Source organism: Leptodactylus fuscus, chromosome 1, assembly GCF_031893055.1.
Source record: "Leptodactylus fuscus isolate aLepFus1 chromosome 1, aLepFus1.hap2, whole genome shotgun sequence".
Classification (NCBI taxonomy): domain Eukaryota; kingdom Metazoa; phylum Chordata; class Amphibia; order Anura; family Leptodactylidae; genus Leptodactylus; species Leptodactylus fuscus.
In genome coordinates, this window is record NC_134265.1 from 176,121,820 (window position 1) to 176,147,589 (window position 25,770).

At 36.7% G+C, this 25,770-nt stretch overlaps 1 protein-coding gene across 4 annotated transcripts in view; it reads left to right on the forward strand.

The window, feature by feature from the left end:
• The window catches only part of BNC2 (basonuclin zinc finger protein 2), a 464,979-nt gene extending 440,442 nt beyond the window's left edge, over nt 1–24,537 (forward strand). For 3 of the 4 annotated variants that reach the window (XM_075279932.1, XM_075279955.1, XM_075279940.1), the window contains one exon: nt 23,847–24,537. In XM_075279932.1, coding sequence (XP_075136033.1) covers nt 23,847–24,495 — 649 coding nt within the window. In that variant the 3' untranslated portion in view covers nt 24,496–24,537. Of the gene's footprint in view, nt 1–15,031; nt 15,100–23,846 lie in introns of all 4 variants that reach the window. The other variant, XM_075279948.1, reaches the window with a different exon arrangement.
• The last annotated feature ends 1,233 nt before the right edge of the window (nt 24,538–25,770 follow it).

Here is a 25,770-nt window from a genome sequence, read left to right on the forward strand (position 1 = left end):
GTTCTTGACTCCCATACCCCTACCATCTTCTTCTTGTGCTACCATGTGCAGTGGTAGTTGATCCACCTACTATTAGGAAAACATCCATCCTACTTCAGCAGACTTCACAGGATTGGAGGTTTACAATAAGGGCATTAACTGCCTCATTTACATAAGATGTCAACGTTGTTCTCCTCCAAATCTATAAAAGTGGTAAACATGACAGGTATGGCAGGTCTGGTTTTTACCATTGTAAAGTCATGTGTAACACAGTGGTAACAGTTCATTATGCTTGGAGGAGGTGGTAGACTCCCATTAACTTGAATCTGATACCATAACTTGCTGCAATGTAATATCACACAACAAAAGTCAGAGAAAACCATTGAAAAAGTCAATTTGAAGATGAATGCACTGTTTAACTTGTTGAGCATCATGTTAAACTTAACCCTTAAATACTATCACAGTTTCTATCATAATGATATGTCTATGGTAGTGGTATATGATAGACATCATGATAATACTTAAGAGATAATCTGCACATCTATAAAGTATGACACATGAGATAAGAGCAAAGAAGTCCTTCACCTTCTTACTCAAATAATACATATTCATTGATCAGAAAAAAAAAAATATTAAACAAAGCTACCTGATACATTGCCTATGTAAATTTTCAATAAAATGCTATGGATGACACTTGGCGCTCCCAAATTACAGGTACTTTACTACAAAGACTCCTTTTTAGGTCTTAGAAATTAATAATTCATTCTTATAGGCTCATTAGAAATGATGGATTTTGAGTTACCAATTATAAATTCACAATGAATTTACCTCCGGAGCTTCAATAAGCTTCAACATTATATGTAACTTCAAAAACCTGATGCTCATGCACATGAGCTTTAATAAATGACTTACTTAAAGTGTAACTAGTTAATTTTTTTTAATGGGAAGGGTGAATAATTTGATAAAAATTTTCTAAATATTTCATTCCTTTTTTAATTTGCTTTTATTTCCAACTCCGAGGATATTTCTTATGCTTTAGTCCTGTAATACAGGCCATACTGATATGTAGTGCATGGTGTGGCATCTTTCACTATGTTAAGCTGCAGAAGTGGTCCTATGATAAGCTGGATATGTGATTGGCAGTCTGACCTGCCAATTCACACTAGTCAGAAGTCACTTTTTGTGAGTAAGCCTTTGAGGGTCTGATGCATAATCTGCATCTTACTCGTCGTTCACATCTGCGTTGGTATTCTATCCGGGGGAGTCCACATGACGACCCCTCGAAAGAAATACCAAACGCAATTGCAAGCACTGTGCAGTAAAAGCACATGAACTCCATAGAATCTAATTGGGTCTGTGTGCTTGCCGTGATCTGCCCAAAGGAATCATGCAGGCAGGAAAGTAGATTGTGAAGTACTTTCCTGTCCACATGATCCCTGTGGAGATCTAGTGGCAAGCATACGGACCCAATTATAGTCTACTAGCCTCTGCCCGATACTTCCTTATATTCAGCAAATTGCTGCCATTGATGGTTTGCCTGCTCCGACGTTTTGGCAGCTCTTAAACTGTCCTGCTGCTGAACTTGTTCCTTGAAATTGTTCGGGCATCTTAGCTGCTCGCTGGGATGCCATATAATGAGCGTGTTGTTGGTGCTGATGATCTGCCTGCTCCGGCGTTTTGACAGCTGTTAAGCTGGCCTGTCGCTGAACGCATTCCTTGCGCTGTTCCCGTGATTGTTCTGGCATCTCAGCAGCTTGCTGGGATGTCATATAATGAGTGTGTTGTTGGCGTTGATGAGCCCACTGAGCTCTTCTTGAGGAGAACTCTGTTGACTTCTGGCTACCTTCATAGCTCTCATTGTTTGCGACAAATTAGATTTTCTTTTTTCAGGCATGTTTAAAATTGTCAAACTGCCTATTTTTTTTTATTAAAGGTGTTTTCCCATCCAGTGTGTCAGCAGTGCCTGGAGCATATCAGATAATATTCAGATGCATGTACAGAATGGACTGAGGGTTAGCTGAGTGTTTACAGAGAGATAACAGCTCTGGGACCTGAGATAAGGCTGTTGCAGGAACAGTGTAATATAGTATGTGAACATAAATTCATAATGGTCATGAAACCATGCCATTTACCGTGATAAAAAGTAGCCTATATTTTAATTGAGGTTACAATCTATGTGCCAAATTTCATTCAAATCTGTTCAGCCATTTTTGCAGGATTGAGGAACAAATATCCAAACACACAAACATCCAAACTTTCGCATTTATAATATTAGTCGCCTGCAGTTGCGTTCATTATTCCATTCGGGAGGGTCCTCATGCGGACTCCCCCGAACGGAATACGAACGCAGATGTGAACAAGGGGTAATACAACAGGATTAGGAGAAATTTTAACATAAAAGAAATCTAAATTTGGTAAGTAACCCGTTCATGGCAGGGCCATTTTCTCTGGTTCTTAAATGGGGTTTTTGTTATATGCAGTTTTGAAGGCTACAACATATATTTTCTGTTATATTGTTCAAATAATTTTGCAATGCATATGATTTTATTCTTATGTCATTTTCTATTATTATTATTATTATATATTTTAATAATATAGATAAATGTTTAAAACATTTTCTAAAAAAAATTTTTGTACTAGCAGTAAGAATTTCGAAATTAATTTTTAAAATCAGTTTCCCCTTCCATTACAGTATTTTTTCCTCTAGATTATACATAGTTTTGTGTCACTGGGGACAGTGCTAGAACCTTTGATTTAGGTGTTACAATGACAGGTTTTTTGTCTTTTTTTCATTTGTTTTTACACATTTTGCATCCTCATAATACTCTTAATGGTTCTATAGTGTACAGGAAGGAAGGGCTGGTAATAAACCGCCTTGGCCTTCTTTGTGGCTGTAGGATCTTGTGCAATTTCTAACTATGAAAGGATATACCAGTGCATCTTTGCAGTGGTTCAGTATATTAAAATGTCATCAAATAGGAGGGTTTAAACATTATAAAATGACATGACACAAGAATATGTATACTTTACTTCTAGCATATGTAATATTTTATTTCTTACATCTTTATGTGGTGCTTGTTTTTGTTACTGATGCTGTTAGTGCCTAGTGATATTAGTATATTAGAGTAACCTGTTAACATACAACATAAGAATGCATATTAGTTCTTGGTATGTAATAATACATTAGATACAGGAAATACTGCAGAAAACTGTCTCCATGAACAGCAAAATAAAATATAGTGCCACTTTAAGAAATGTAAAAATCCTCTTGTTTTCTAGAAAAAGTACACCATGAAAATTTTAGACCCCTGTAAGTAAGGCATCTCTGTCCATGACATACACATGTTGGACTATGGGTACCTGGAGGATGATGGTTAACTAAGAGCTTCCGGAACAATACTTCATCCAAATGTCCTTTTCAGCTGACTTTATTATAGAGTAGTTTAGAAGACCTTGTTAGATGTCCGTATTTAAATGAATAGACAAAACCCTTGAAATGTTTTACCAAGAGCTTAAAATGCAATAAACTAACTAGATCAGTAATATTTACATTACCAGCCACTTTCCACTCCCATGCTACCACCTTCCGAAGCCCGCACTGGTCTCTATATCATGATGATGATATTGTAACATAGACATGTGGTCACTGCTGAATACTGAGACCAGCAGGGAGACTGGCAAGCAGATGCATGAGACTAGTAGGGGAATAGGAAGGTAAAAATTTCTGAATGTATTATTTTACAGCATTTTAAGCTTTTGCTAGAAAAAAAAATCAAGTTGCTGGTTAACCCCAGTATATCTGTCCTATAAGAGACACACTTTACTATTGTGATAGAACAAGTGATTGTAGCACCTATATGGGGCAAAGGCGATTACCTATCATTGTTTAATAGACAGCATTTATCTTTGGCAGTAATAAAAATGACTTTATAATGCAAATACAAAAATATAAGTTATAGCAGACAAGATTGTGTCATAGTGAGCTGTAAAATGTTTCTGTAAGCAATTCAACAAAAATATGCATTTTTTTCTACAAGTGATTTATTTTATTATGGCATTTTTCTCCACGATTTGCTTTGCATTGTATTTTTAACAGATTTGTTAATATATCTACTTCTTTATCACCCTAGAATTAAAATCTAATAGGCTTAAATCGACTAAAATAGCAGACACGGCTCAACTTACAGCAAAATAAGGCCCTTCACCCAACATCTTCCATTTATAATACTGGTGTATTATACAGCAGAGGTGAAGGCACTATGAGATCATGTATTGTGTCTACTAGAGATGAGCGAGTACTATTCGAAACTCCCGTTTCGAATAGCACGCACCCATAGGAATGAATGGACGCGGCCAGTCTGCGTGCTGGCCGCTACCATTCATTCCTATGGGTGCGTGCTATTCGAAACGGCCCTTTTGAATAGTACTCGCTCATCTCTAGTGTCTACACCCATTATAGCTATGGCCCTGCGATAAAGGATGAAATAAATAAATACATACATAATAGATAGGTGGATAGATGATAGCTAGATAGATAGATAGATAGATAGATAGATAGATAGATAGATAGACTGACTAGTGGTATTGATATGATATCAACATTTTATTGCTATATGTTACATTTCTCTCATTTAAATATCCTATTTTTTTTTAGTTTTTCTAGTACTCTTTGGCAAAAAGAATTTTGAAATTCTATTGGCGTCTATTAAGACAAATAGCACAACCAGTAAAGTGATTTTTATTTGACTTGGAATGGAACACAAGTAATTATGAATCCATAACAAATGCCAAATGAGCTTCTGCCATGAGATTGTTAGCACAACAAATGTAGACTGGGAAGGAAGACAAGCAGATTGCACCTAGGATTTGCATCCACCTTATGCATCGCTCCTGGGGTCTTAAGAGTACATTAGTGGCATCCATAACACCCTTTTGGTGCCAGATTACCTGACTCTTGTATACAACAGGTGTGTTGGAATAAATTATCATGGTAGCTTGGATGAGCCACTGAATAACATTAACAGTACAGGTGATTATGCGAAAAGAACATTACCTGCCTCTTGTTAGCACTTATTGGCCTCCCCAGCTTGGGAAGTAATTCAGATAACTTTTCTAAGATTTGGTTAAATAGTTATCAAAAACAATTTATTCAAAAAGTAAAAGCTTCTCTATAATTCTTTGGAGAGAATTAACTAAAATTCCTTTTAGCTTAGAGAATAAGTTATAGATATTAAATACAATATTGTACATGAACCGTAATATTTCGTAAAGTGGTTCTCCAGCCAATGAAAAGGAACTGCTTCCCACGCGACACACAGAAAATGATGGCTCAGTCAATGACTGTAGCAGCTGAAGCAGGACAAAGCTACAGCCAATGACTACCTGAGTGATCATTGTCCGTGTGTCAAGTGGAGTCCAGCAGTGGACCTAGGAAGCATCCAAACAGGAGAAACAGATTTTTTTTTCATTGAGTATGACTTATATTTATTCTCATTATGTTATTTTAAATATAGTCCCGAAATTGGAATTTTTATTTTAAAATTAAAACTTCAGAAAGTTGTGGTTAATGCATATTGGCAACGGCTATTGTTTTGGAATGTTAGTTGAGAAATGCTAGTAAACATCGCATAATCTAATTGTTACCCCTAACCACTAATTTAGCCACTTCCCTTGGAATTAACCATAACCGCTAATTTTACCACTTCCCCAAATGCGATTTGAGCTTTATGTAAATATGCCTGTGATTTATATGATTGCAAGTCTTGGCATTGGTTTCAAATGCTGGAATGAGGAACACCAATCCGGACCCTTTTGATTCCAGATTCTTTATTGTATAAGACTGTAGACTGAAAGAAATCTCACCATTATCATACAGTTCACATTAAAGTTGTACTAAAAATAAGTAACCAAATAATACGACAAACAACAAATATTCAATAATGCCACTTTGAAATAATTAGGTTTCTAGAATTTTTTTATTTTAAATATACTTGCTCTTCCGAATCAGAAATCCTCTTAATTCTATACAATAAAGAATGGATTTCAACTAATACATTTCCGTTGCATAAGTGTTTGAAATATTTGATAATATTTCAAATCATATTTAATGATTATCTATTATTTTGCCTCAAACTATTTGTATGGAGGTATTAATGGAATTAACCATTATAGGTCTTGATAAAATCAGTCATAATGCCCCATTTTGTGTTAAATTTGGTCAGAAGCAAAGTTCATGTTTTCTAAATATTGTACATACCGTGGACACCATTACAATAATGTAAAATAATGAAGATTATGTTATTAGTTCATATTTTCTTTGTTACCACTTTCTGATTGTAGAAAGCCCAGTGAACCTTCATTGTGTCAAGCTAAAAAGAAATAGGATGTGTAAATGACTGTGTCATATATTCTAATAAAACTTAGTATGAACTTCTGACATGCTCACCTTACATGCCCAGGTGAAAATGTCAAGGTTAGTAGTGTAGTCACACCACTAGGTACAACTGTTGTCTTCTGTGTAGGAAATTTATGGACGTTTGGGGTATTTGTGTGTCCTCCCATTACATTTAATTTACTGGATTGGATGTATCCTTTATTGCAAGTAAATGTCTATCCAAGTTTGATGGTAAGTCACAGTCAGTGAAGGCAAAGATCTAAGAAATTCCATCAGTTCCATTTGGTATGGAATCGTAGAATTTTTTGATCATTTCTATTTATATGATTTATATCAATGTTTAGTTTTTGAATAGTTTAGCCATGGAAAAAGGGTAAAACAAGGAAACACTTATTTCCAAAGTGTTGTATTATAGGGCATATTTATGACTGTGCTTGAAAGACACAATTGTGCATTTAAGTACCCTTTCAGTTTTCCATAATATTTCAGTTTAGATGTTAAACTGTGTATGATAAGGTCTAGCTAGTAAGGCCTGGTTCACATCTGCATTTGGTATTCCATTCGAGGAGTCTGCATGGGGACCCCGTGAAAGGAATACCAAACACATTGACAAGTGGTGAGCAATGAAAGCACATGGACCTTATAGACTATAATGGGGTCTATGTGTTTTCCGCACATTGTCTGCATGAGTCACGCAGAGAGGAAAGTAGTTCATGAAGTACCTTTCTCTCCGGATGTTCTGTGTGGACACTGCGCGGAAAACACACGGACCCCATTATAGTCTATGGGGTCCGTGTGCTTTCATAAGCTCACTGCTTGTCAATGCGTTTGATATTCTATTCGGGGGATCCCCATGCGGACTCCCCGAACTAAATATACTGAACGCAGATGTGAACCAGGCCTAATAAGTAGCTGCCGTTTGGTTATTCAGCATGTATTGCATAGATTTCTTATCATCGTTTACAGCTGAAATTCTAATAGGTAGCAGATGACATTGACATATTGTAAAGTACTAAGTCACTATTAAAGCTAGTCAATTAATATTGTATATAATATTAATCTATCAGTCATATTCAATCTAATTGTATTTGCATTTAATTGGATTATCTAAATTTAGTACTTCTTTGGTTCTGAATTAATTGACCCACATTTACTATTGAATTTTTAAACACAATCCTGTCGTATACTTTGGCACATCATGGTGCATTTTGTTGCATCTACTTTGAGATAAATTTTATCAAAATACTAGAGAAGAGGATATGTCTTAGCAGGAAAAGAGGCATGGCTGAATATGAGACAAAAATGCACCAAATTGCACTAAAAAGTCGGTTGTCAAAAATTCTGGCTCAGACTAAGTCAACTAATAGGTGGTATAACCTTTTACTATACAGTCTAAAGATACACCAGATTTATCAAACAGCATTAGAAACAAATATATCTGGCACTATCTAGTTTGAATTTACATTAGTTTAGTAAATCTGCCCTATTGTCTTCTATAAATGATGATATTTTCAGGTCGCTTTACATTGTTTATGGCATCCCAAAAAAACGCCACCACTGTCAAGAGAATAAAAAAAAGTCTCAAGAGAAGCATAGATCAGACACATTTGCTCTATTTTTTACTTGGTATTATTTGATTAAGCAGTCTGACTTTTTTATTGCAATGACATGAGCACTCAAAGCTATAATAGCATCCATTTCAGTAGTTTAGTAATAGTATTAAAAAATCACTTAACGTCAACGGCGAACAGTTGCACAACATGGTCATAAAAATTCACATCACAAAATTGTATGTATTTGTCCTGGCATATAATTATTTTTAACTTTCAATCTGTATTTTAGAAACCTATTAAGCGGAATAAGTGATTGAGAATAGAATATCAAAACTTGAAACACATTTTACATTTCCACATGTATTTCCAAGTCTGAATAAACACATTATTCAGATATTTTATGGACTAGTTAATTACCAGATTTCCATGTTTTGACATGCCAATAATATCGAAATTAAAACTTTTATCTAAACTGTGATAATATTTTAAATTTGATTTGCAAATATAAAATTTTGTAAGTTATTTTTTTAATTTAATTTTCTTTTTGGTCAAAGCCAAGTGTGGATCTAATACTAAGAATCTTTAATGCACTTTTGTATTCACTTATGTACATGAAATATATTTACTATATACGAAAACATGCCTTCTACAATTGTATGCTAGTATTAAAAAACTCATTCCTCTGGCTGAAAGGTTACATTTTTATGCATCTAATGTAGACAAAATAATCATTACTCTAGCTGTATAAACATAATTAATCTTATTTTATATCTACTGTACTACAGCCAAAAGAAGGGTTAATGGCACCCCATGGCTTTGGAATCAGATATGCCACTGCAATTGTTTGCAGCCACGTTTCTTTCACTAAGTGCTTTGGCAGTTTGCAGTCTGCACACGAGAGACGCTTGAGCTTGGTTCTAAATTTTGATTAAACACAATGCCATTAATCAACAGTAAGACACTGAGCAGTTGGCAAGGTCCAGAGCTGCAAAATGTTTAAGACATAAAACATTACCAAGTAATTAGAAAGCGTTCCTTTCGGAGGAACAGTGCCTTCAATAAAGAGGTAAATGATAGCATGTTTATTGTGGATGTAGGCAGGTAGTGCAATATGACAAACTGCAGGAGATGCACATATCAGTAATCATCTGCATTATTAGTGACATTAATCATAATTCCCAAAATGTAAGGGCTGCCAGCATTCATATTTGACCAAAGTTGCCCTCAGCCAGCTTCTCCAGACCATTATTAGGTCCCAAGAAGACTACTGCTGCCATGTCCCACCATGAATCACAGATCACATATTGAGATTAAGTCTGAGACCTGATGCCAATTAAGCTTGAGCAATTAGCTTCGACCCTCAGTGGAAAATGTTTAATTCTCTGGTATTCCTAATGACTGTGGCCTTTAAACCTGCTTTAGTTACTTTGTTGTCTATGCTAAGAAAAAGGAATATGTCTTTTTAGTTCAACCTTGAAACTGCAATAAGCATACTTGATCCAAAAGATCGCCAGCTGTCCTGGTACACCAGGATTCCCTAACAAACACCACCAATTGGACAATTTAATTGGATTACAGAAGGGGAACTTCTATCTCCAGGATCATATTTAAACTTTTAGCTTGAGCTAATTAAAGTATTTTACTCAATACATTGCTTTATCTATCTTGCTCCTTTCATCAGATAATGCTGATTAGGTCTCCTCAGTGTTCACAGCTTGTTGCCTAAGATTCAGACCACCTCTGCTATCTAGCAGCAGGGTTTGGGTTTGTGGTATCGGTCCCTGCTCTCTGGAGGGGGAACAGTGGCCTGACTAGTGCCTCTGTTATCTCTATATGCAATTCCAGAGGTAATCTTGTGCAGTTTAGTCTTGGGAACAAACTACTGGCCTGAACTGACCATCACATAGGTTAAACTTGGCGACCAAATAGCCACTGAAATCAAGCAGAGAGAGATGAGAGGAGAACAGATAAAACTCTTAGACAGACAAACCCCTTAAACTCATTACAACAGTAGTGGGAAATAGTTATTTTCTTCCTACTGAGGCTTTTAACCTTTAAAATCTCTATATTGACCTCTACAGATAGAGAAAGAACATTTAGTAGGGTACAATAATTGGTCAATACCAGTTTTCAGTCATTTTCCTCTTGTTGGGGTTACCAGCTCCACTGACCTCTATGAACCACATGATTTGCATATTGTTGAGTATTGCTCTTGAGACAACTTGTACTTCTGACTCATTTCCTCACTTTGATGGAGCATATTTTACATTTCCTTCCATTCCAAAATAAGCAAAAATAGGAAATTGAACGGTATTGCAAATTAAGTGTATTATTTTTCTTTCACAGTACACCTTCACTGGTTTTTAGGAAGGGAGATATTTGAAAATAGAGTGAATTTTCATATTGACTGTGAAATGTGAACTGAAAGAAATTAAGTGGATATGTCTTGGGATAAAGGAATAGATATTTCAACTTAATAACATAATAGACATTAATTTACTTACTTATTTACAATATTTTTTTCAGTTTCTGCATTTTTAATTTTAATTGAGACAATATCATACATTTACTGTCATTTTAAAAGAAACCACCGGAAAACATTGTAAGTGCTTTAAAGCCAGCTAATTAAACTATGTAATATACTTTATCATTAAACATGTCCTTCAACTGAAAGTTTTTGTTTGAGGACTGGAACTACTAAAGTCAAGTAGAAATAATACTTTTTAGCAGCCTGTGTACATTACATAAATATGTAGAAGTCTACGTATAAGCAGAATAAAGATATAAACATGATGTGATAATATCGGAACTGCTTGGCACCTCCTTTCTTATATGAGTTCAGGGTTGTATGTGTCTTCTAATGACATCTGGTTGGAGAAGTGCCTTGGGTAGTAAGTTACATGAAACTTTTTGTACTCAACTATAAAATGGACCCAACTTTTCTAGTCTCTGAAATCGTATCCCATTCAAATCTCATTGTTATCCCCTTGTGGAAATCTCAATGGGATATCGGAAGTAAGAGATGAGGTCTTTGACTGGATTTTCTTTTCTAGTTGCTAGTGGACTCTGTAGATATTGTACTCATATTTGTACTCTAACCTTTACCTTTTTTGATAACGAAAAAAAAATAACAAATAACTGTTGAAACACCAGATTCTACCGTGGCCAACAACTCTTCATTTTTTCACCTTTAGGCTCCACGCACATGAGCGTGTACTTTGACAGTGTGTTAGTTGCAGTTTTAACACCGAGCATTCTGACTCTTTATATTCTAATGGCCCCATGCATATGACGGTGTATTAATATGGGTCCATGCATGGGGAAGCGAGTCCAGGAGCCAATCTCAGGACAGGTCCTACTCCTTTCTACTTTTTGGCCCGTGCTTAGTAATGAAATCCATTGGTCCATGGAAGTCATGGACGGCACATGGTTATCGGCACATGGATATCATCCATATGCCTTTTGTGCTGTTTTCCAATGGATCCAGGACGTGCACTTGTTCATGTGAATGCAGCCTTTGTAAAGTTACGCAGCCACCTTTCTCAGCTGTTTCTGTAACTCCCATTCATTGAAGAGAGCCAAGTCCATTAATATTCAGCTCCTGATACATTTTCTTTATGCAGTGGCCGACTTGTCAGGTGGTTCAAGGATCAGTAAACCCTGATGGGTGGATGTTCCAGTGGTCTTAGATGGTAATCCCCTATAAATCAGTAGAACTATAACAAATATAAATTGTAATTTATATAATCATTGTCAGAATCATTTGTATAATATAATATTGGTCTGTAACACTTCTGTGGAAAATCTATATCACTTGTTATTTTATGACAGTTATGCTAGGTTGAGAGTACCATCATAATGTCCATTGTTCTAACTCATTAGAGGATCAGAACAATGGGCAATAAAGCTATACCGATTGATGGATGCAAACAGAAGACTTACTGTGTCCTGATTCACTTCAAAGTTGGAATAAAAATTTAAAACTAAAAAGTAACACTGCATGCTACTTTATTTTTTCCACTAAAAAAAAAAGGAGACCGTCTATTTAAAGTGAGTGAGCATGGATACAGAAAATCTGTCTGCAGCCGTCAATCAGAGAAACCTTAATGCCCACTGTGTATACATACCTTTAGGCCAGGACCCCACGGCAGGAAACGCCTTGGGAAAAATCGTGGCATTTTACAGTATCTGCTAAGTGGAAGAGATTCATGCGAATCCTATGCCCACTTTGAGTTTAAAACCGCAGCACGGACATGCTATGATTTCCAATACCAGAGAAGTTTTGGAAATCACAGCATGTCAATGATATCTATGGAAATGCCGGCGGCTTTCCCATAGATAAAATGGTAACAGAAAGTCAGCGGAGGAAAACTCAGTGAACTTTCTGTTCAAAGTGCTGTGGGAAGAACCATGATGCGTTCCCGCCTCGGTTTTTCCTGCAGCGCTTTGGTGCTGCGTTTCGTTCCGTGGGGCCTTAAGCCTTAAAGTGGGAGAGCATATATAAACAAAGTGTATCATCTCTCATTATATTATATTATTAAACACAGATTAGGCAAATTTGGTTAACTCAACAATACCTTCGATTTGTGTATTACCTTACAACCAAGACTGGAGACAGTGAGTAGATATGGTGTATATATTACAAAAGGTAAACTTGTGCATATTTAATCCTTGCTTCTTGTTATCCTGTAAAATGAGAGACAGTGGGAAAAAAAAAATTCCATGAATTCCATTATTCATGCCTAATGTATGCATTTGAGTAATCTGCCCAATATTACAAGGTAGATTTCCCCTGGCACAATTAATTTACAAATGAATGCAAGAGATGATATTTTGGGGGTGTTTTGCTCACATGACAGCATGGGGTGCAAGGCGATAATTACCATTCCTTGGTCAGGCACATTAATACTTTGCTTCTCTACAAAGTTAAATGCCTTCTCCCGAGAATACCCCCTTGTTGACTAGACAAGGCTGTCAATTTTGTTTGCCTGCCACATTAGGTGTTCCCAAGAGGGATAAAAAGGTTCATGAAAAAAAGAGTAGCAGAGTAGGCAGCATAATTCATTGTGAATTGAGCAAAGAAGTGTAATTCAGATAAATGGCCGACCCCAATGCAGACTACCTGTTATTACAACAGACATGCAGTATCTGTGCAGTAAATTAGTCAAACCCCAATAGGGTTTGGTGGGAGCTTATCTTCAAGTGTATAATTTGAGCAATGAGGGAGCTGCCTCCGTGACCAGACTGAGTGATTTGTTTCATATTGAAAGAGATTTAAGTGACTTTCAGCTCTCTCACCCCGTCTTTGTGCTCATATCACGAGGCGTATTATTGTTCTAGTTATATTCTATACTATACGGCTAAGAAGAGAATATCTCAGTGAACCCCATTCTCTTGAGGGTAGGGGTTCTAATGACTGCACGAAACTGCTTTGAGAACATCTCAGTCATCCATATTGCTAACAAACAGTATATTCTACTTGTAATGTAAATAATCTGCTTCAGTAAAGGCGACTTTTACCAAACTCTCATGAAGTTTGGTTACAAAAGAAACACTGGGGAATTTGGTCCGTCATGAGCTGAACTTGGGTGGTGCTGTCTGTATAGGTCACAGTAAGGGCAAGCTATATGTGTAGGATTTACAGACAGACGCGGTGTTAATAGGGGTTTTCCTTAACCAGCACTAATTTTGGACAGCATTTATACTCCAGTTTTACAGCACTACAGATGGTCAGCAGCCCTGTTCACAAAATCCTATCATCTAACATGTCACAGTCTCATTGTAACGGAAAAAATAACACATCTAAGATCTAACAATACAGCTTTATCAGCTCATACAAATCACAAAAAAAGTGATTCCAATGAAAAAGGAAGGACCTTGTTATGAGATCTTAAATGTAAATATATGAAGAATTAGTCAAAAAGGCTAAATGTTTGGACATTATGCAAAACTGCATTTGTAGATCAAAGCAGCTCCATTATTTTGGGGTGACAGTGCTCGACCATAGCCTAAAGTAGCGTTGCAGCAACCCTCCTGGCTCAAGCCAGGGAAATTAAAGCTAAGGCCTCACATTGTGAAAATGCAGCTTAATTTTGTTGAAGATTTTGCTGCGTTTTTTTTTGAGCCAAAGTCAGGAGTGGATTGAGCAGAAGATAATAGTATAAGAACTTCCTATATGTTTCCAATTCCTTTTGTAGCCATTCTTGGCTTTGGCTCAAAGAAGCGCAGCAAAATCTGCAACAAAAAAATCAGCATTTCCACAACATGGGGCCTCAGCCTTAAAGAGTCATAACCTCCTTAAAAAAAAAAAAAAAAAAAAAGTTAAAAAAATTTATATCTTTTCTGATACCTCTTTGACCTGTTAGTTGATATAATTTCTTACACAATGGTGTGCATTTTCGCTAAGCCTGTTTGTTAATAATTAAATATCCCTTTAAGAGTCATGTTACTACATACACCATAGCTTTGTATACTGAATGTGAAAACTTATTTATTAAGCATTATCTACAGTATAGTAAAACACATTCATGGAGGCTCATTCAATAAGATTTGTGATGTTGCACTTAAACCTGAACCCATAGTAACCTATTACAATATTCAATAGTATGATCTTTTCAAAGGAAAAATCTGTTGCAACAGTCAACGTCACAGGTCTGGTTTGCACTGCAACTGAGTATAACCAGTAAATAGCATAATATCATATATGTATCAATTTTTTTTGTTCTCCCAATAAGTTATTAGACACATATTGGATGAAATAATTTATTTGAATGTATTTTAATGGGGCAGATTTTAATTTGGTAGGACGTACAAAAACATGACTATAATAAAAGATTATCATATGTCTTTTCGTGTAATTTTGGCCTAGTTGTATTGAAGTGTGTACATTCTGACAAATATTAGCGCTAGATAATTGGTGCCAAACTTTTGTATGGCAGCCATTTATTCTGTACCTGTAACATTCTTCCCTTCTTGTATATAATCGTCACTGACTTTCAATACATCTACGCCTCAAAATCTGCCCCTACTGTCAGTTCTTTTAAGACAATAAGGATATGTCTCCAGAGTTACGGGTGTGGTTTGTTTCTGTTTGTTTTTAATGCAGACCATCCGGATTGCACCCAGAGGATGAAGGAGCAATTGGGGCAATGGGAAAATTAGAAATGTAACTGGGTAAATATTATTTCTTATAAGATTAATTGCTAAGTTTATTGTGTGAAGCTTTTTTTTATTATTATTTTTTTTTCTTTTTGTCATATTGTAGTGTTTGCTTTGCTATATAGTAGATGTATCATATAAGTATTCCCATTTTAAGCACAATTCTGTTCCATTTAATGCTATCAACATACAGAAAATGTTTTCCGTTACACCTTGAAGTACTATTACAAGTCAGATTATGCATAGTGTGGCAATGGTTCTCCATTATTGGGTTGTAAAATGAATTAGGCTGTGTTATGGCACATGGGATGTTACTAAATATAAAAATAGCAGCACTGCTAGGTAAAGTGCAAAGTGGATGGGATTCTAGCAAATCCCATGCCCACTTTGAAGTAAAAACCAACGCGTTTTTAGAAATCGCAGCATGTCAATTATACCTACGGAAATGCCAGTGGTTTCCCCTTAGGTATAATTGAAACAGAAAATCTGCAGAGGAAACCTCTACGAACTTTCTGTCTAAAGAACTGCGAGAAGAACCACGATGCATTGTCGCGGTGGCTTTTCCCACAGGACACCTCGTGGGAACTTAGCCTTACGCTCAAGTAAAATCAGTGCAAAAATCACTACATGCACATGTCCAATATAAGGGAGTCTACCAACTCTCCCAATCATACTCATCTGTCACCACATTACAATGCGAAACATCTAACATAGCCTTTGTTATGTATGTCATTTTTGTACAGTTGTAGAAATGCAACTTTGAAGTCTTATGCAAGTGATGCAGTTTGACGTAGTCCTTCCGTTCTTGGAGCATTGTTCTTTCCAACCAAACCCCTACCATCTTCTGTTTGTCTACTCTATGCCTTGCTCACAAGACTGTAGTCCCGCACCTAATGCAGCAACTGCCTTGTGTGCATAAGACTTCAAAGATGTTTTTTTTTTTTTTAATCTATAAAAGTGACCTACATAACAAAGGATTGTTATTTATCACTGCAATATGCTTTGTAACGCAGTGGTGACAGTTAAATATGCTAGTACTAAGTCGCAGACACTCTTTTTAAAGTACATCTTTTTCTTTGACTTTGAGTTATAATGTAAAAATATATCATCTATGGTTTTACAGTGTTCTGTTTATCATGTACTTACTATATGTTCTATTTGCCAACAGCTTTCTTCTAAAAGTAATGTCAGTTTCATTACAATGCAATTTTTAAGCTTACTTACACTGCATGAATTCATTGACTCTCACATATACTTAAAGGGAGTCTGTTACGAGATCTATATCACTAAAAGGCTGAGGCCCCATGTGGTGTCCCGCAGCAAAAAAAGTTGCAGGAAAAACCACAGCGGCATTGCATCGCGATTCTTCCTGCAGCGCTTTAGTCAGCAAGTTTGCAGAGGTTTCCTTTGCAGACTTTGTTTCAATTATATCTATGGGGGCGTTTCCGTAGGTATAATTGACATGCTGCAATTCCATAACCAGGCCGCAACATGGTTTTTACCATGAAGCGGGCATGGGATTCACTAGAATCCCATCCACCTTTCTCTGACTGTAAAACGCTGCAATGTTTTCTGGGTCTCCGGCCTAAGGGCAGTTTAAATAAGTTGGGCAGGTGAAAGACTCCCTTTAAGGAAGACCCGTCAGTGAGAGAATTGTTCTCAGCTTTATAGTGCTAAGCTGGCCATACATATTAGATTTCATTCAACTGAAATGACCAGTTTTGACCTATGATCTGCCATAAAAATAGAGGGAAGATCAGGATGTCAAGTGGCAGACCTTAATATGCCAAAAATAATTTGGCCATGGTGGATATTTTTGGCCAGTGGGATTGCTCATGCAAATATTCCCATCATCAATCGGTTGGCATTCAAGTCTAATGTGTATAGTCGTCTTCACTGGGATCCAAAAGATATTATAGTATTATTAGCTGTGATATAAGGAGCAAAGCAACCAACTCAAAAAACTATGAACCCAAAACTATTAGACAACCCAGGTGCACAGGGAGCAAAAAGATAGTCTGTGTTTGATTTAGGCTACAGCCCCACGTAGTGGGTCACAGCAAAAAAGCACTGTGGGAAAATCCGTGGCAGCAGCGCTTTTCACAGAAAGCCCAGCGGTGTTTCCATAGCTTTAAGTGACAAACAGCGACCTCCAAAACTGCAAATCTCAGCATGTCCACTGTGCATATTTTTCCACAGTGTGTGGATGGTATTTGCTTAGAATCACTATGCAGGAACTATAAAACACTGCACTTTTTTAAATTGCCTTTCCCATGTGTTTACACCATGTGGATCAATGTTATTGTTCCCCACCCTTTTTAATAAGATAAATAGTGCTAGAAATAAATGCAAATGCTTATCCTCATCCTTCTCCACAAGAGTTAATGTACGTTTACAAGAGGTTCTTTAATGGGCTTTAATAATCAAGTGAATTAGCTCTATAATAACAAAATTGCATAAAAACCAGAACCAATGATAACAAGTTACATTTCATCTTTACATTATGTATAATGTTGAAGCCACATGGTAAAAGAATAGGTTCCAGATTGCTTGTTTGACATATTGTCTGCTTTTAAATTGTTTTTACAGATAGATATTGGTTATGTGACAATAACTAGATTAATATGCGAGTCATCTGATGAATCAGGGGTTAATGCCTCATTAGGTGAGCATGGAACAATGAAGGTGCAGTACTCATTAGGATAGCGGCCACCGGAAGACAAGTGTTCAGGAACATGATGGGGGTTATGTCTGAGACATTATTTATATTACTGAGGCTTAGGTATTTAGTAAGGTTTTATAACACCAATGGCAGATTTTTCTTTCATTACGCCAACCAGCGTTTATGTTGCTTTTGCAGCAGATTATGGTAAATGACTTAAAATTTTTTATGAACAATCTAATATATAGTAAGAATTGCATTTTCAGTTTGTGAAACTGCAAGTTGAATGGGGTGATGTAACACAGTATTGCCACTTTTTTATTTATTAAAACCAGAAATATATCATATTTCTTTCTAATCTCCTTCAGTTTATAGAGTTTTTTTTTATTTTAATTTCTGGACATGACTAAAAGAGGTTGTCATTGTGCTAGAGCTTCTTCTCTGATCTAACAACATTTAATGATATGCGTTACATTATGGCCATAGACTTCTGACTCATTGAGGTCTACAGGAGAGGTTTTAAGACACGCGTTGTGCAGGGAGGGGGTCCAGATAATCTGTGACTTTCTCAGTTGTCAGTAGTATATGTAATGATGGGTCACTATGTGTATTAACTTCTATTGTGATCCTTTCTGTCCTGTTAGTGATGTAAATGAAGTGACTGCTGCAATGAAAATCTCTATAGATCAGCAAGTGTCAGTATGTTATTAAGCTTGTAGGGAGTCTATCAATGAGGATTTAGTTTTTTTAAGTAAACACAAGTTGGAATATCCTTTAGTAAGACTATTCTAGACTATTCTAGTGCTCTCTTACTCTCCTGTTCACAGGCATTGTTGAAATATATTGTTTTTGGCACAGCATCGTCATACCGTTGATGCCGCTTCCTAGGCTGTTTGTTCACTCCAACCTCATACAGGTTATCTCTTCTCGTCATCCTCTTCACTGCATACACAGCAGTCTCTGTCTTTAGTGGGATCCGAATCCCGCGCGTGCACTGTACGCGCAACCACTTCGGGTTTGGGCTGAGCTTACAGCACATGCTCCGCCGGCCATCTTTATTATATTCCTACACGAGTGAACAGCGCATATACGGGATTTGGATCCCGCTGAAGACAGAGGTGGCTGCGTACGCTGTGAGGAGGATGATGAGAAGAGCCGATCAAAATGGCCATGAATCTAGACTAAGTCAGTTCCTGTCCAGGCATGTATAATATCCAAGTTGGCTATTTTAAGTAATTCCCTAGTATAATTTAGGAACTTTCTAATAATTAGTAATTAGCAATGAGTTATCAAATTGATGCATATATGTTTGTCCACCGTGCTGGCAATGTACAATATATTTCTCTTTAATGTCTTACATTATTGTCAGTGGGGTTATCAGATGAGTAGAGATAAGTAGTTTGGCAATGACAGAATGATTTTTAATGGGTATCTCTCTTGGTTTGCATTCGTGTTGTTCTGCTGCTTTTTCTCTGTGTTACGAGCAGCTGGTTTAGTATTGTGTGATGTAGGAATAGTCTGAGTATAAATTGCCTCATTACAGCACTGTCACCACTCTTTACAAATAGGGACGAGAGGTTGTTATGCATTAGGGAATGGCTTACTGAGCTGATAACCTTAGGAGCAGTTGCTGTTGTTCACACAGGTGATAAATAAAGCGCTAATATATTGAGCTTCATAGAGCCACCATAGCCCTCAGTGAGCATCAATTAAATGTACTGCTAATTTCAGGATAGCAGTAGTGCTAAGTGATTATAGTATGAGTGGCGGTTATTTGTCACATGTGCTTGTGTAAATAGCAGGATACTTCTGCTAGGCTCTTCTCACATCCTTGTCTACCTTGCCCTGTGCAGATGTCAGGAGTTACATGTCTCACCCATAGATGCCCCTCTTAAACAAATGTTTACTATGTAGTATAGTTTTTCTTTTTTTTACTGGGTGAATCTGAACTCTGCTACAATATTCAATGCACTGGATTGAGACTAAAGAAACGCTCTAGTTCAGGGCAGAAAAACAGTTAAGGCTAAGTTCACATCTGCACAGAGGGTCTGCCGGTGTTCACGCGTAATTGCGGCTTCACCAGTCCGGCTCTCCATTGTTCTGATCCCCTGGCGGCCCTGAAGGACTAAGAACCCGGAGCAGATGTGAACCTAGCCTAAGAGGACACTACATGAATCTATTTCTTCTCATAAAGGTGCATCTTAAATACATTAAACCAGATTTTCCAGATTTTCAGTGAATTCAGGCCTTAAATTAATTCATTACAGGGTAGCTTAACATTTGGACAACTTTTGATTTCCTGCCAGTATTTATGTCATTAATTATTAACAAATTTTAGACAAAATCCTTCTTTATTCTCTCCATTCATTTTGTATTGAGAGCTGCACACTGCTTTCTCTAGGTGTCCATGTGTACAGGGTAAAGACTCTTGTATAATACAGAGGGGCTGGGGGGGGGGGTCACTTCAGTCATATCTCAAGCATTAGAAAACTTAGAAAAGGTAAAATGTAGCATTTTGTGTCGTATTAAAGATGAGATTCTCATCTTTTGTATGACACCAAGATAGCATTTCTATACGTAAAATTTACAGAGATATAATCACTGATTGACAAAATCTACAAAAAAATGCTGTGTTTCCGCAAATTGGGATCCCAGCCTAAAGCAATCTCCCTCTCCAGTCTGAGATTTATACAATAATCCAACTCAGCTAGTCAAAGCAGTGTACGGGTTTCAGATTTCTATAGAGAACTAAGGGAAAAAATTAAGAAGTGCAGATTTGCACATAAAGGAGTCAACATTTGTTAATAAAGTATATTGCAGAATGTATTAATGACAAATACTGCCAGAAAATCAAAAGTTGAAAGTTTAGTTAAATAAGTTTCCGCATTCAAGTAAATTTTAATATGTGAATGGGTTTAGTTTACAGCTTACATTTATTTTCCATGGTTCCAGGATAAAGGTAGCCATACACCTTCAATAGCTGTTTTGTCAATAGGTAAAGGGTAATAAGACACCTCTGGTGTTGGCTTATCTTCCTAAAATTCAACACACCTGAACCTTCCTTCCCCAAGCTTATCTCTTGGAGGAGAGTGAGGAGGTTTCTTGTACACTTAAGATAATTGGTTGATGAAATGGGCTGGTGTGGCCCATAACACTTAAACATATATGAAATATGGAGAAGGCAGAAAGTCCTTGGTTCTTTCAAGGTAAGTTCACAGTGAGTTTTTTGGTCCGGATTTTGACGCGAAATCCGTCTCAGAATCCAGCTCCAAAAAACGCTTCCCATTGACTTCAATGGGAGCCATTCACTTCTTTTTTCCGCTAGTGTTTTTTCCTGCTGGCGGGAAAAAAATGCGAGCTGCCCTATCTTGAATTTTCAGGGGCGCGACACTCCCTCCCAACTAGGCCCATTCATGTGGGCCTAATCTGGAGCGGAATGCCGTGACTAGATACCGATGCACTGCACCAGCTTCCAGTCGTGGCTAGCCGCGGGAGGCTTTTTGGAGGTGGATTCTGAGGTGGCTGCCGCATCATAATCCGCTCCAAAAATCTCTGTATGAACTCAGCATAAATCCTCTAAAAACTCTTCTGAAATGGAATAACAGATTGTAGTATATATATGCCTTCATCTGCGTAGTATGAAATTGTGTCCTCTAGAGTCCTTTGCTACTGGACTCTTATTCACGTATCCCAAAGGTCTTGCTATTTCTACATTACTTCTTTCTATTCCATGAATATTTAGGAGTCCATTATTTAGGGTGCAGTGTTACAGATTTTTATGATGCTGACATTTTGTCTGTACAGTGACTAATAATTACATTTTTGTACCCAGGGATGGGTATTTATAGTATGAGATATTGATACCCCAGCTATTATATTAACTTTCACTTGTTATAAAATGTAATTAATATAATGTGCTTATAGAAACCAAATATTTCTCCTATTGATCCCCATATTATAATATCTTTAGGTAACTTATATTCCTTGCTTCCTGTAGCATACAACTAAGATCAGTAAAAATGACCCGGATGGGCCCCAACTATTGGGGAAACAGCTTGTATGGATGAGGAAAGCCCAGTTGGTTTGTTGGAAGTTTCATTATTTTGCACATACAGTGTAGTGTTAGGTTATTAAACAAAAGTGCAATAGATTAAAGAGTGACAAGAGCTGCAGGAATCAATTCTTTTTCAACTGAGGTGGCATAATGGAAATCGACGTCTATGAATGAACTCTTGTTACAAAGTTATGAGGTGCAAAGCTAATGCACTGCCATGAGTTCATCTTTATTATTGTGTTACACCTGAATCAATTGACAAGTCGTCCTTTTTTTCTTCTTCTCCTTCTCTTTAAGCAAGAGATGGCACTTAATTGAATAAAAGTCAATGTAATTATATTAACAGAGCTGGTGTTAGTGCTGACAGAGGGAGAGGGACACTGCTCTACACATCTTCCTGCACATTTGTGCATTCAGTTTGGCCTGACAGAAACCGAAGACGTCTACACATTCTAATTAGATTGGTTTTTGTTTTTTACTGAAAGAGAACAGAATGAAGGAGATACCCCTTTCCTAATGGAGCAATTACAGACTGCATTTTCACATACCATCTTTGTAAAAGTCTTTGTCCATCTGGGAAATTTTGAGTCCTTTTTTGCGAGCATTAATTTATTCTGAACTCTTAAACCTTTTTTAGTTTTTTTTGTTGAAAATTTCTATTTTGATGCCTAATAATAATAATAGTAATACTAATAATAATTCTTCTTCTTATTATTATTGTTATTATTATTATTTTGCAATATTAGTGTCGTATATTTAGTAGCTTTATTAAAAGATACATTTTCTCCAGTTTTCTAAAACAAGATATGAGTATTCCAAAATATAATAGTGACCAGGGCAAGATATTTAAAGAGCTTGTCCATTTCATTTTTATTCATGACCTTTACTTATAGCAGATTATCAATAAGAGATCAGTAACAGTTCAACCCCCAGGACCCCGCTGATCAACTGTTTGAAGAAGCTGTGGCACCCATATAAGTGACATGACCTCTTCCCTGTTTACATTAAATGCTATATATTTTATAGAGGCTATGTAAGTATAGCATCTCTCATTCACATATAGTCATCAGAAAAAATAATTACTTGGACAACCCCTTTATGGAGTGACTCTTAAAAACAAAAAGAAGATACCAAGTGGCCCATAGTGTAGATCTGTATTCAGTGGCGTAACTACCGCCATAGCAGCGGAGGCAGCTGCCACAGGGCCCGGGACATTAGGGGCCCAGTGACAGCTGCTACCGCTGCTATCATTATACTCGGGGGTCTTTTCGGCCACTCCATTCCTAGTTACGCCACTGTCTGTATTACAACAATTAGGTACGGCATGAGTATTGCTCACCTTTACGAGTTGTGATTACACAACTCTTGTACCAGCAGTGGGAACATTTGAGGATTCCTCTCTGAAATGGATGTAGCTGCAGGGTTCCTCACAGCTCATGTGTGTGTGTATAGAGTACAATGAAGGACCAAAAACACAGATTTATGGTGAAAAATCTGATCATATGCTGTCAGATGATAGCTATAACACAGTATATACTTAATTGTAAATATACTTCATTGTGACACATTATCCAACCACACACAAATCTGTCAGATGTCACAAAATATAAATAATGCACTTTTTCAACGTGACAAATAACCCCTTCTGAATACTACGTGGTCAAGTATCCAGTTGGGCACAACACTACAGGTCTATGTACATTATAGTGTAAGCATATATATTATATATATTCTATATTCATGTGTTTCAGGCTGTGCATATTGTAAAGTATCGAATTAGTTAACTACTCTTTTTCATGGCATGTTTTGTTTGCATGCGTACTATTGCATGTGTTTGAATAATAGTCATGTATTTCAACAATGTCAACATTTAAGAAAATAAAACAAAGGAAAAATAAACTAAAATTAAAACAAAAATGTTTCAGAAAATATTTATTGATAATATGTAACATGTTTTAATGGTTACATTAATAATCATATAATAATCAGAATCATTGTGTTTGTCTAAATTTGTTTTAATGTTGTTATTATTATTCCTTTTTTTAGACACAGTGCCAATATTAACCTACACCGCAAACTGTTGACCAAAGAACTGGATGAGATGGGGCTGGACTCCTCTCAGCCCAACCTCCGAGATGAAATCTTGGCAAAAATCTATGGCGGTCAACATTCCATGGGCCTGGATGTTAGAGAGGACACCACCTCGCCAGTTGGTACAGAAGATTCCCACATCAATGGATATGGGCGGAGCCTGGCAGATGACTACATGGTCTTAGACTTGAGTACAGCCTCCAGTGTCCAGTCTAGCAGCAGTATCCATTCTTCTCAAGAGTCTGATATAGGCAGTGATGAAGGTATCCTCCTTGATGACATTGATGGTTCCAGTGATAGTGAGGAGTCCTCTCATAAGGCTAATGTCTCTGCCCCGCTCATGGGAAAAGGCAATGATGTGACAGAATCTTCCTTATACAACAACTTTGCCATGAGCAATGGTGGAATAATGTGCAACATTTGCCACAAAATGTACAGTAACAAAGGAACCCTGAGGGTTCATTACAAGACAGTGCATTTAAGGGAGATGCATAAATGCAAAGTTTTCGGATGTAACATGATGTTCTCCTCTGTACGCAGCCGAAATCGGCACAGTCAAAACCCTAATCTCCATAAAAACATTCCTTTCTCTGCTGTGGAATAGCTTCCAAATGGACAAATGAACTTCAGATTTCACAGATGAACGGCTCCATATTTATATATATACGTACATATATGAAAATGTATATGTATGTTATATATCTATATATATATAAATATATATATATAAAATCTAGATATATATTCTTTTTTATCGAACAGAGAAAAAGAAAACTACAAAACACTAGGTGCTTTTTTATTTTCACTTATTGGTGAAACTTCCCTGAAAAGGACTACGAACAGACAAAGTGAATAACACGCAGTCACTTATCCCTTTCCTTTTTCCCTTTTTATTTTGGTTTATGGAATGAAGTACTTGGATATCTCCAAAGATAGTGTCTTAATATTCCAGTAACTATTGCTTGCAAAGAAAAATAATGAACATTTCTTTCTTTTCAATTTACAAATCACACCTAGGTATTTTTTGGAGAAGACTACGCATGGCAGATTCATCTGTAAATATGGAGTCCCATTAGGTGGACAGTGTTGTATTGATGGTTGTGTACTCCTGGTATCTTGTTGCAGTCCCATCAAACTGTAAGCAGGATGACAAACCGCTGTCTAGTTCTTTTCTTTATTTTAGCTTTAATGCACATTTTTGCAACACAGACACCGAAACATGACCATTTTATGACTACCTGCTAGATGTAGTATTATCCTGGTGTTGCATGCTTAAAGCACTCTGTATACATTGTTCTTTTTTTCCCTTTTTGTCTTTTGTACTATTTGTATAAAAGCAGTCATGCACTTTCCCCACCCAAACACTACATTGGTGTATAATGATATTCTTATTTTAATTCTTCAGTGCTGAGAAATATGATCTTGGCAAAACTGTACCACCATAAGTGCTGAAGTCAATGAAATAACGTCATTATCTTGGGATGGCCTTATAGGGCTGGTCAGTTAAATGGCATGGTTGCCAAACAGAAAAAGTATTAATAGAGTTTTGCAAAATGTTACAACTGCCAATTTTGCACATATGACAAAACTGCATAAAAGTCTGCTAAATTGTAAGCCATAGAATATGGAGCTCTTGAAAAAAAAATCATATTACAGAGAAGTCGCATTATGATAGTAAGAAAAAACATACTTTGGCAATCCAGTCCCACTCCTTCCTGCCCATAGAGATCTTATATAGCAGCAGAAATATATAAGGTTGCTCATCTAAACAGTATATTATAATAAAGAATGATCCATATTTTTCCAGGGCTTACATAATTATTACATATAGGGGCCAGAATACCAGTCAGATTATTGGACAAGATACAATTGGTTTTAT